At 35.3% G+C, this 12,037-nt stretch overlaps 2 protein-coding genes across 7 annotated transcripts; one reads left to right on the top strand and one right to left on the bottom strand.

Annotated features, from left to right (window-relative positions):
- LOC107640364 lies at positions 7 to 9,850 on the top strand. 5 transcript variants are annotated; one of them, XM_021105783.1, is made up of 13 exons: positions 7 to 299; positions 392 to 459; positions 579 to 640; positions 728 to 877; positions 993 to 1,169; positions 1,461 to 1,673; positions 1,863 to 3,568; positions 3,913 to 3,978; positions 4,059 to 4,128; positions 4,341 to 5,018; positions 5,348 to 5,639; positions 5,916 to 6,095; positions 9,105 to 9,426. In XM_021105783.1, exons 1-10 carry the CDS (start codon positions 58 to 60, stop codon positions 5,016 to 5,018), a joined length of 3,432 nt encoding a protein of 1,143 aa, XP_020961442.1. In that variant the 5' UTR covers positions 7 to 57; the 3' UTR covers positions 5,348 to 5,639; positions 5,916 to 6,095; positions 9,105 to 9,426. The 5 variants fall into 5 exon arrangements, with proteins under 5 accessions (XP_020961442.1, XP_020961440.1, XP_020961447.1 ...); XM_021105781.1 differs by having other exon boundaries at positions 9,078 to 9,426; XM_021105788.1 differs by having other exon boundaries at positions 4,341 to 5,056; positions 5,525 to 5,639; positions 5,916 to 9,850.
- On the bottom strand, positions 8,807 to 11,440 carry LOC107620263. Of its 2 annotated transcripts, XM_021105791.1 has the most exons (4): positions 10,979 to 11,440; positions 10,594 to 10,661; positions 10,402 to 10,502; positions 8,807 to 10,183 (listed from the first exon to the last, which is right to left on the bottom strand). In XM_021105791.1, exons 1-3 carry the CDS (start codon positions 11,380 to 11,382, stop codon positions 10,435 to 10,437), a joined length of 540 nt encoding a protein of 179 aa, XP_020961450.1. In that variant the 5' UTR covers positions 11,383 to 11,440; the 3' UTR covers positions 8,807 to 10,183; positions 10,402 to 10,434. The 2 variants fall into 2 exon arrangements, with proteins under 2 accessions (XP_020961450.1, XP_016177940.1); XM_016322454.2 differs by lacking the exon at positions 10,979 to 11,440 and having other exon boundaries at positions 10,594 to 10,718.

Here is a 12,037-nt window from a genome sequence, read left to right as displayed (position 1 = left end):
GCGCGAAACGTAATGGCGCGAAAAATTGGGGGCAAGTAGCAGCAGTCTAAGGGTTTCATGATTCAATCTCATTCTGCAATCCTTGGAAGAACAAGAATGTCCAATGAGAATGAGATCGGCGAAATCCAGCTCCTGGTTTCTTCTGGCGACAAATCCAGCAAGTGCTCCGGCTACTCAAGCCTCCTCCATTTCCAGGAACATTCCTCTCTCAATCCCTCTTCCCTCCACTCCCTCTCACTCTCCTCTCACTCCATCGTCTCTTCCCTAATCTCCGACATCTCCAACCACGACGAAGAAATGTGAGTCACCTTCATCTTCCACCTTCCAATTCATCCAATTCTCTTTCTCTATCATGTTGTCTTGATTTGTTTGCTTGTTTATTTCGATGTAGAGCTGCGCAAGCCTTGAAATGCTTGGGCTTCATGATTTATCATCCTTCCATTGTGTCCTCACTTCCACGTATGTATTATCTGCTTCTACGACAACGGTTCAACCTATCTTATTCATAGTGTAACTGATTTTGGTACTATGCCATGATGCATGCAACATTGCTTTTCATATTTTTCTTTGTCTTGCAGCGGATGATGTCAATTTGGTATTAGAGTCACTGTCCAAACTTATTACAACCACTAAATTAAAGGCTAGTTTGATATCCGTTTCACTCTTTATGGACACTTTTTCAGTATTTTAACCCTATATTAAATTATTCTTGTTGCTGCTGGTACAGTCTGCTTGTAATTTAGGGGTATGGTGTATATCTGTTCAACAGTTAGGAGAATCGTTTCTTGCTACTCACTTCCATTCTTTGTTACTAGCAATTGTTCATGCCTTGGACAACCCAATGGGTTCTTTGTCAACAACATTTGAAGCTACCCAGGTAGTGTTGTTTCCTTTCTTTTAACTAGAAATGTTTTTATAGATTCTTGAATGTTATATCTCAGATTTATCTGGAAGTGTATGTGAACACTCATATTTGAGTCTTCTCGTGACAGGCTGTAATGAAGCTATGTGGTCAACTAAGTAAACAAATGAGAGACTCATCCCATATATGGGCTCCTCCAATATACAGAAGACTTCTCAGCACAGATAAGAGGGAAAGGGATGCCACGGAACGATGTCTATTGAAGGTCAAAACTTCAGTCATTCCTCCTTCCTTGGATCTCTCCAAGGTACCAAAAACCGCATCTGATATTCAATATAAAGTGGTGAATCCGCAATATTGTTACATGACAAGCTCTTGCTTGTTATGACCTAAGCCGTATTGCTGTCATTGTGCAAGTGATTTATAACAATATATTGTGAGAAGGAAAAGTTGTGATGGATCTTTTTCCCTTTTATAAATTAATTATATAATTATTTATTATATGTGTTTATGCCACTAACATTTCATAATTAGCCAATATCTTCAAGGATGTTGTACTGGCTTTGATCTCATTAATTGCTTTCTTCATTTTCAACAGGTTCTTGTCAAAGATATGAAGTTAAATTTGCTTAGTGGGATGAAGAAATTGTTAGATAAGGGTATGAAGATTCAAGTTATTCAAGCATGGGGATGGTTTATCCGAATGCTTGGATCACATGCTTTGAAGACTAGACAATTAGTTAATGACTCACTGAAAATTCCTGAATGTACATTTACAGACCTTGACCCTCAAGTTCAGATCGCTACACTGGTAATATATTTGAGCTGCTGCATTATGTCATCCATGATTCATAGGGATGGTTTATGTGGGATGACGATTGTCCAATAGTTTAAGTGACATGACAAAGTGGCTTAAAGATATCAATTTGACATTTGAAGACTAGTTATTGACATCATTCCTTGATTATAGCTTATATGACCTTTCAACTGTTTTGTGCAGGTTGCTTGGGAAGGTCTTATCGATGCTCTTGTTCACTGCACAATGTTAGATCCCAATAAAAATACCCCAGCCAAGGAAAATCATCTTCAAAAACAACATTCATTAGAAAGGAACAATTGTGATGTCCAAGCAAATGGTTTTTCCAAGAGCATAAGACTAATAATGACCCCATTGAATGGCATTATGTCTAGTAAGTGTGATATATCAGTCCACTCATCATGCTTGAATACATGGTGTTATTTGCTTCATAAGCTTGAAACTTCTATCAACGAACCCTCATTGATAAAGATGGTATTGGAGCCTATTTTAAAAGCAATATTTCAGAATGGACCTGATAGCAAGAGCATCTGGTTGTGGGGGCTAGGCCTAGATCTGCTCAGTGATAGTATCTCACAGAAGTGTAGGGATGTCCTCTGCCAATCAACTAACCAGTTCAGAGATAGAATCTCTGAAACTGGGCCTTCTCTATCTGCCAAATGCTCTTGGAAGCTTCACCCAATTAGATGGCTGCCATGGGATATCAGTCAATTGGATTTTTATCTTAGTATGATTTCTGTTCTCATTTGTCAAGCATCAAGACCAACAGTGACTTCTGATCATAGAAGTCTTGTTTATGATGCTGCCGCAAAGTTATTTACATCTGTTTTAAAAGGAGTCAAACATGATTTGGAAAGTACATCTACCAATTATGATGGTATTATGTTGTGCTTGAAATCAATATTAACATTCATAAAAAATGTATGCGAGGATTTATGCACAGATGGCACTGAAAAGCATGATCTGTACTGCATTTCCATTCGGTTTATAGAAGTTGTCACAAAGGAATTAGATTCTTTGATCTTGGGATCTCCTCTCTACAAGTTTTCTTTAGACCTAAAGTACATTGGTGGCACACAATCAGGTGATCACAATGAACACCTAAATTTTAGTGTCAGTCGTGTTTCTTATATGGATAAGGTTTCTCCAATGGTTTATTTGATAGCGGTTTACTTCCATATGCTGGACTGGTTAGCAATGAATTCTTCTCAATTAGACTGCAAGCCACAAAGAAGCTCTGAATATTTTAAATTCATATTTTCTTCAAGTGATTCCCCAGACAATCTACTTACTTTTGTTGGCTTCTTGTACAAAGATGTTCGACCAATTCACTTAAAAATATGGATAACATTGGCTGAAGGATTGAATGGCTGTGCACGTGATCCAAACTGTAGGTCTCTACGGGTAGCCATGTCTGATAGTGCTGCTTATTCGTCCATATGCCATCTTTTAATTTATCCCATTGTGGTACACACTGAAACTGCAAGATTGACCTTGTCAAATGCTGGTGCCTCTTCAGAGAATTATAAAGTATTACTAGAAAAAAACCCAATGCTTGACCTTGTTATTCAAACATGGATATCGCTTTACGAATCTCTTAGTGCTTCAGGCTCCGGATGTTCAACAACCACCAATTTTTCTGGAGATCTGTGCACATTGTTAAGCAGGTGCCTTGATGATAGCATTGATATGGCTGAGAGCGGCATTGAACTTCATTTGAAATGCAATGATACTGATCTTGGTATCCTTCATTTATCTGGCAATTTCATGATATGCATTCTTGACCACATTCAGACTTCAGAATTAGTTTCAGAAACAGAAATAAGTAACACTGAACGTGAGAGCAAAATTCTCTGTGGCATAAAGAACTGCTTAAAACTTGCTGCTAGGTAAGTCTTAAGAGCCATATTATTATGAGTATACGATGTGCAAGAACAGTATTATTATCAGTATACGATGTGCTTCTGTAGAAGTTGTATATTTGTTTGTTTGTTTGTTACTGGTTCCAGTCTTTCTTCCGCAAAGTAATTGTAAAGTTATGTTTTTCATCCTTAAATGAAATTAAATTATACAAGTTCTATTTCAACTTCGATTTAGTTATTCTATAGCTTCATATATTTTTGTCCATTCTCTTTTGTTAATTATACAGGGGCCTGTTTTGAGAATGCTGAGATTATGATGATAACATCATCAATAATTTAGTAGTTGATCGTTTTCATGTGGCATTTTTCAGGTATATGAATTTGTTGATGAAAACGGTGGTGATAGACCCACTGCCTGGTTTTGTTGGGACCTCAAGGTGAGTCCATTTAAGTTGTCTCCTCAATGTATGCTTGGTTGGTCAATGGTAACTTATTTGACTCTCACATGAATTTGCAGAGTGTCTTCTGCATTAGCAAATTTCGTTAGCCGCCTTCACAGGAAGCAAGATATTCTTCTTTTTCTGGAGGTTTGTTGTTTTACTTCTTTCTATTATGTATAATCATTAGTGTAGTCTTAGACTCTCAACTTGGAAAGGTGAGGGACTACCTACCCGATCTTTATATCCCCAAATTTGACAATCAATATAGTAAGTGGATTTCTTTTGCGTAGAACACCACCATTACCTGAATTTTCCATCCTGCTTGACTTGTATATAATATAGCATATACTTGGTTGCAGATTATTTCCTGCCCACTACTTCAATGGCTATCAAATATGGTAAATCAGGATGAAACAACAAATGAGCAACTCCAACATCTGTGGACTGAAATTTTAAGTTGTTTAAAAAGAAGTCAACCTCCAATGAACTTTGGTTCCGCTTTACTCAGACTTCATGAAACCTTGTTTGAAAAAACTCTTGATCATCCATATCCCTCCATTTCAAAACCAACCATCACATTTTGGAATTCCACGTTTGGTCAACAAGTTATTCTGGATTTCCCACCGAATCTCCTCTCTGTCCTCGACAGACTATCTAGGAATGGGAAATTAAAACTCCAGAAGAGAAGCCTACCACCTCTTCAAAAATGTCGTTCCTCTAAGGAAGTCAGTGGCACTCTGCCAGGATACTGGGTCACCGCAACACATAATAGGACATCCAAGAGAATTGAGTTAGTGCTGGACGCACAAAAAGATGCATCTCCTTTGAGTGTTAAAAAAAGGAGATTAGAACTGACTGAGCATCAAAAGGAAGTGAGGCGAGCGCAGCAAGGAAGGGAAAGGGATAGTGGAGGACATGGCCCTGGAATTAGAACTTACACTAATGCTGATTTCTCTCAAGGGCTTGATGAATCACAAGAAAGCCAAGAAATAAGAGACTCAGAAGCCATACTGCAGATGTTGAGGAAAACTATTTAGTTACCTCAGAGTGCTGAACTGCATTGGCACTAAAACAGGTACGAATGTCTAACTTTCTAATTGGAAAGAGTAAAACTAATCTCAGCTAATGCACATGCACCTGGTGCTTGGTTAACCATTACTGTCTAAATATTAATCAATGGCAGAAGGGAGCTTTATCAAACATAAATTGTGTCATAATTGTGCTTATAACTCCCCAAATAAATGTACGTACGGTAATAATTATATCAGTTTGTTTAGGTTTAACAATGACGGGTTGAATTATTAATTTTTAGTGACTGGTAAAACAAATCTAAATTCGTAGTGTGTTCAGGATTCATTACCGTGAGTGGAATGAAAGCTCTTTAATGTGCAGACCTATTGTGAAAAGTGACCTTTCAAGACTGTTAAAGTAGACATTTAATTAAAAATTATGCAAAAAAATCCAATATAGACTTGTTGTATATTAGTAGATATTGAACTTTTGATTGATTAAAGCTCCAAATCTGATTGACATGTCTCCTTAGTGGCTGTCCAAGAATAAATTGTCAACATTTATATAATTACACTCGCCGATGATTCATAATAATCCAAGTACTCTAGATTGGTCCACAGTTGCACACACCAGCGTCATTTTCAAAGGTACACAAGTCTTTGCATTTGGAGCATAATGAAAAAAAGAAGAAGAAAAAATCCACCAAGTTCTAGGGCTGTGCAAAAAAAATCCAGAGTTTGAATTTTAAATCCAATTCAAACCAAACCATTTGAAAAACACCCATTTTAAATTAAAAAAAAGTCTAAATTAAATTGTATTTATTTTATAGTTTGGTTTTTTAATCAAAATCATTTAAACAATTTTAATGAGCCAGTTCACGCTTCACACACAGCCTCTCTTCAACTGTGTCGTTTTTGCCGCAGCCCCGCAGAGCAGACAGCTGCCGCCACCACTACAAGCACGTTGCTTTTCTGGTCGTTCCTCTGTTGCTTTTGTTCTGTTCCGCTGTCTATTGTTATGCCGTTCACTGCTCTTTCCTAACCATGACCCTCGCTCTCTGGAAGCCCATTTCGCCTTGCAAACTCTAGCGCTTATAGACCAAGGTTAGTGTTTCTTTCAGAATCTCAATAGAAACTTAATCATATCTCACCACCATATATTTCTTCACTCTCTGTAAATTATACAAAACAATAAATTCCTTTTCCACTAGATATTTTTTCTGTCACTCTAATTTCATATGGAATTTCTCTAATTCCAAATTAAGGACAATGTTGCTTGTTTATTGTTTTGTTGTTTCCTCTCTTAGTTATAGAAAAATTGAATTGAGATGTTACACGACCAAACCAAAAAAGAACAATATTCTAAACAGAAACATCAGTTATTAATAAATCAATTCCAAGAGAATACTGTGTATAAAGCATCTCTTTTAAACTTTGCAACTGCTATCTCTATCTAGTAAATACTATAAGACAATGAAGACATACAAGAGACCGAGAACTGGTCCAAAAAACCAAGTATTAGACACAAACTAAAAAATTTTACACTATGAATAACTGAATTTTGAAATTAGTTGTATGTTGATTCAATTTCATGATCAATTATCTATGTTGATTTCATTACATTTTTTTATACTCTTGTTTGTTATGATTTTGATACTGTTTTCCTCAAGCATTTCTTATAATTTCTTATTTAGCAAGGCTCTCAGGTTTGATAAATATAAAAAAAGGTTGGAACCATTAATATCAAGCACTAGTGGTGTGAATAAGTATAAACCATTTCACATTTCTATTTGTATAATACCGAGTGATGTTATTTATTATACTTGTTGTCTTCTTATACTTTTATATTTGTCTAATTAAATTTAAAAAAAAAGAGTTGACACTGAAAAAAGAAATAAGCTGGCATTATTAATATTCTCCTTATATACATAACAAGATGATTGATAATAATAGTAGTCAAAATCAATTAGTTGTTTAAAATTATTTTGAAGTAGAAAATGTTACCGAAAAAAAGTTAAATGCAAATATTGTGGTAGCTTAATACAATATAAAAATGGAACCAACTTAACGAGTAGTCATTTAAGATGCAAGCAAAATTCTAGCAACCATCACAAAGTAGTATTTCAAATTGTTGGAAAAGAATTACCATTTTACTTTGTTGAAAGTAAAAAATTTTGAAGAATTTTGTATACCAAAAGTAAGATTCAAAGTTTCTTCGCGTACTTCATTAACATGTGATATTAAAGTTCTTATGTTAAAGAAAAGATGAAGTTACAAGATTTTTTTTCGATAAACTGTGTTAAAGTATGTTTAACAACTGAGACTTGAATTTCAATTTAAAACTTTATTTATGAGTTTGACAACACACCTTGTAGATTTGAATTGGAAGTTACATACAAAAAATACTTTATTTTTGCCAAGTGACAAGCTATTTAAAAAAGGTCATAGGAGTTACAATTAAAACTTAATTGGAATTTAAATCGGGTAGTTAGTGTGATGTTGATAATGCATCGTTTAATGATGTTGCAATTAAAATTCTAAAACAGATTAAGTTCTTGGAATAACATTATTTTGAATGATGAATTTATTTTCATAAAATGTTGTGCATGTATTTTAAATTTAATTGTAAAAGAAAGGTCAAAATAGTCTATGAGAAAATCTGACATTTTACCGCATTATGAATCCTTAGTATTGATTCATCAATCTAATTTAACTCTTCTTTTACAATTAAATTTAGAATATGTGTACAACATCTTATGTAAATAAATTCATTATTCAAAAGCTATTTCAAGAACTTAATCGTTGTTTCAGATATTTAATTGTGACCTTATTAGACGATACATTATCAACGTCACACTAAATACTGGATTTAAATTTCAATTATTCAAACAAGATTCAATTGTCACTTCTATGATCTCTCTTGAATGGCTTATGACTTGACAAAAATGAAATATTTTTTTATGCAATTTCCAATCCAAATATATAAAGTGTGATGTCAATCTCAAGTAAGTAAATTTTGAATTGAAGTCCAATGATCAGTTATTAAACATACTCTACCATAATTTGTCGAGAGAAAATCTTGCAATTTCATATTTTTTTCAATATAAAAAGTTCCAATGTCATGTGTTAATGTAGTTCGAGAAAAAATTTTGAATTTTACTTGTAGGACATGCATAAATCTTCGAAATTTCGGACTCTCAACAAAGTAAAATGGTGTGATCGTTATTTTTCTTCTTTTGTTTGAATCATTGTCAAGATTTTGCTTGCATCTTTAATTATTATCTATTGAGCTGGTTCAATTTCTATATTATATTAAGCTATTGTAATATTTGCATTTAACTTTTTTTTCAATAGCATTTTCTGTTTCAAAATAATTTTAAACTGACCAATTTTTACAAATATTTGACGGTGAAAAAGATGGTTGAGTACTATTATTATCAATCATCTTATTCTGCATATGATATAGAAAGAATATTAATAACACCAACTTATTTTTTTAGTGTGAACTCTATATTTTTAACTTAAGTAGACAAATATCAAACTATAAGAAAACAATAAGTATAATGCATAATAACACTCTTAGTACAATGCAAAGTGAAAGATAATCAAACTAAAAAATGTAAAATGCTCTAAACTTATCCACACCACTAGATATTAAGGATTCTATTTTTTTTTATTTATTAAACCTGCATCACACTATCCAAATCATGACACAAACAAGAATATAAAAAGAGTGAAAATTCAGATGTAGTTGTCTTTATACAGGTGAAAATTGTTAGATAATAATTTTGACAAACATGTCAAATTATCTAATAGTTTTCAACTAATAAATGTAATGAAATAAATGTAGATAATGCATTATAGAATCAAATCAGCATAAACTAATCACGGAATTTAGCTATCCATAGCGTAAAATACATACATAACAATGAGAAGAAAATTAAAAGAGCAACCTAGTCTATCTGAAGTTGAATCAATTTTTAGAAAATGATGAAATGCACATTGGTGAGATATGATTATGACCTTGTAGTAGGGATTCTTATTGAGATTCTGAATGAGACACTAATTTTGATCTTTGAGAGCTAGAATTTGTAATGCAAAAAGAGCTTTCAGAGAACGGAGAAGAATAGAGTTGGGTCACGACGAGGAAAGGCGGATGGCAAAACAGCAGATGGCGGAATAGAGTGACGGCGCGGTGATGATCCAAAGAGACGTATGCGACAGCAATAAAAGCAAAAGCAGCGGAAGAACGACCAGAAAAGCAACGGGTTTGTGGTGGTGGTGGCAGCTGCATGCTCCGGTGTTGGCTACGGCGGAGACCGTAAAAGTTGAAAAAATGGCTGAGGTGTGAACCGACTCAGATTAAAGTTTTTTTTTTTTTATATTTTGGATCTGAATCCAGATCTGAAATTATTTAAATAATTTGAATTTAAAAACCAAACTACAAAAATAGATACAATTTGGTTTAGATTTTTTTTATTTAAAATTAGTTTTTTTTTTTTCAAATAATTTAGTTTGCAAAGCCCTATCCATAAATTCATGTAAAATTCAAACCCGGGAGTCTGGACTGAGACTCTAGACTTATCCATACTTTACAACATTCTTCTCCTTTCTATCAATGTTACAAGACAAAAAGCAAGAAGATACGTGTTTTTTCCCCCCTCAAATTAACAAGTCATAAGCATATGCATTAATAATACAAAGAAGGTATTACTTTGTAAGAATTCTTTTTCTCCTATTGACACCTTTTCTAGCAAACTTAGATGTACGAGTTACCTTAATATCATGAACATTGCCTTTGTAATCACAATGTTCCATTACATTATTGCCATGATGCTTTTTGCTTTTATAACTACTAATCTTAACTCGAGCATGATCACCATTTCTAACCCGTAAAGATTTTCTTAAATGGGAGCTTTTGTAGTCTCTCCTTCTACGCGAAAGTGATGGAAAACGATTTGAAATACTTTCATCACTATAATCTTGTTCAGTTGCGAAGTAGAACCTGTTATCTATAGTGTTTCTTAATCTCCTCCTCCTCCTTTTAATCTTGTGCGGTTTGGCACACGAAAAAGCACAAGCATATTCCCATATGCAACAATAAGAACAGCATGCCCATATTATTTTGCAAAGACCCCGCCCAATGCACCCGAATACGCCTAATTTATGCAGCAGATAAAAGAATAATAGAACTGCAAAGAAAAACAGAACGTTATAAGTTTGATCGAGGAAGATGTTGGATGCAATCCAAGATCCGTTTAGGGTGAAAACTCATTTTTTATGAGAGGTTGATATTCGATATCCATTAAATAATTTAACATATTTGACTAAATTATCATCAAACAACTTCATAAAGACAACTGCATTTTAGTTTCTATCTTGAATCAGATAACATTGATAAATCATTCACCTGCATACAGCAGAATAAATACCATGGCGAGTCTCAAGAGATTGGCAACGCAGACATTTTCGATGTAGCAAAGAAAGTCCCATGTTGGTCCACATACTGAACTGAAACAAGTTAAATTCCAATTTTTCACATTTCATGTTTAATTTTGAAGTTCTTAAAATGCATTGACGAGTATGTATTGTATGGTGTTACCTACAAGACTTGCCGGAGAGGAACTCAACAGGGGAACTAAAAAGTTTGCCGACGCCGTTTCCAATTCCCTGAGCAAATGACTCAATAACGTTGCCCATAAATTGAAGATCAGGTTATTTCTTTGTGAAATGCAATTTTATAAGATTTTGTCAAGGTTAATAACAACTAGAACCAGAAGCGGTTATCATATTCTTCTTTTTTTCTTTCAACTGACTCTAAATGTCACTAGTGTACATATACATACATAAATTAAAAGAGCAACCTAGTCTATCAGAAGTTGCATCAATTTCTAGAAAATGATGAAATGCACATTGGTGATATATGCTTATGAGTTATGACCTTGTAGTAGAGGGATTTTTATTGAGATTCTGAAAGAGGCATTAACCTTGATCCTTGAGTGCTAGAGTTTGCAATGCGAAGCCAGCTTTTAGAGAATGGAGAACAACAGAGTTGGGTCACGACGAGGAAAGGCGGATGGCGGAATATAGCGGCGGCGCGGCAATGATCCAAAGAGACATACACGGAAACAAAAGCAGAAACAGCGGAAGAACGACCAGAAAAGCAACGGTTTTGTGGTGGTGGTGGCAGCTGCATGCTCCGGCGCCGGCTACGGCGGAGACAATAAACACCAATGGCAGAGACGACACAGTTGAAAAAAGGCTGTGTGTGTAGGGATGTCAACGGGGCAGGGCGGGGGATGCCTCTCTGCTCTCCATCCCCGCCCTCAGATTTGTTTTCCATCCCCGTCCCCATTTGCCGCAGTGGGGGAATATTGCCCCCTATCCCCATTTTCTACGGGGTCCCATTCTCCGCGGGGACCCTATTTTTCATCTATATAATAGTTCTAATTAATTATTAATTTCCATATAATTAGAGCTGCAAGTATCTATCTTATACAAAAATCGCAAGATTTTATACAAAAAGTCTAAATGACACGATGGTGACTTCTTTCGAAATGACGCAATTGGGGGACGCAACGACGAGCCGAAGGACAAAGCAGTGGACGAGGTGGGAGACGCGGCAACAGAGAGGAGAATGGATACGACGGCAGAGTTACGAAAAGGAACGCCGCAAATAGAAATTAGACGCGGTAAGGGTAATGGCACGGTGATGTGTGACGATGCGGTGAGAAGGGTGACGAAGGGGTGGCTGCAGAGAGGTTGGATGGAGTATGGACAGTGTTAGGGATCTCTGAATTGAAGAATGGTTATGCAAATAAAGATTAGGAGTTTTGGGTTTGTATATATATGTGTGTGTGTGAGAAATGACTAAAAAACATGCATGAGAAATAAACTATTAAGGATAATTCAGAATAGCGGGGACGGGGTGGGATCTCTGCTCGGGTCCCCATGCCTGCTTCGGGAGAATTTTGTCCTCCATTCCCATCCCCGCAAAAAAAATTTCCCACAATCGAATCCCCATTCGGGGTAATCCCCGCAGAGAT

This window comes from Arachis ipaensis, chromosome B01 (genome assembly GCF_000816755.2).
Source record: "Arachis ipaensis cultivar K30076 chromosome B01, Araip1.1, whole genome shotgun sequence".
Lineage (NCBI taxonomy): Eukaryota > Viridiplantae > Streptophyta > Magnoliopsida > Fabales > Fabaceae > Arachis > Arachis ipaensis.
Note: the sequence above shows the minus strand (reverse complement) of the source record. Positions and strands in the feature narration are given on the sequence as shown.

Coding starts and splice junctions, on each gene's coding strand:
- LOC107620263 (XM_016322454.2), bottom strand. CDS start 10,691: ATGGGCAACGTTATTGAGTCATTTGCTCAGGGAATTGGAAACGGCGTC. Junction 10,503..10,593: donor CTCTCCGGCAAGTCTTGTAG/GTAACACCATAC, acceptor AACTTGTTTCAG/TTCAGTATGTGGACCAACAT. Junction 10,184..10,401: donor ATTTATTCTGCTGTATGCAG/GTGAATGATTTA, acceptor TTTTCTTTGCAG/TTCTATTATTCTTTTATCTG.
- LOC107640364 (XM_021105785.1), top strand. CDS start 58: ATGATTCAATCTCATTCTGCAATCCTTGGAAGAACAAGAATGTCCAAT. Junction 300..391: donor TCCAACCACGACGAAGAAAT/GTGAGTCACCTT, acceptor ATTTCGATGTAG/AGCTGCGCAAGCCTTGAAAT. Junction 460..578: donor CATTGTGTCCTCACTTCCAC/GTATGTATTATC, acceptor TTTGTCTTGCAG/CGGATGATGTCAATTTGGTA.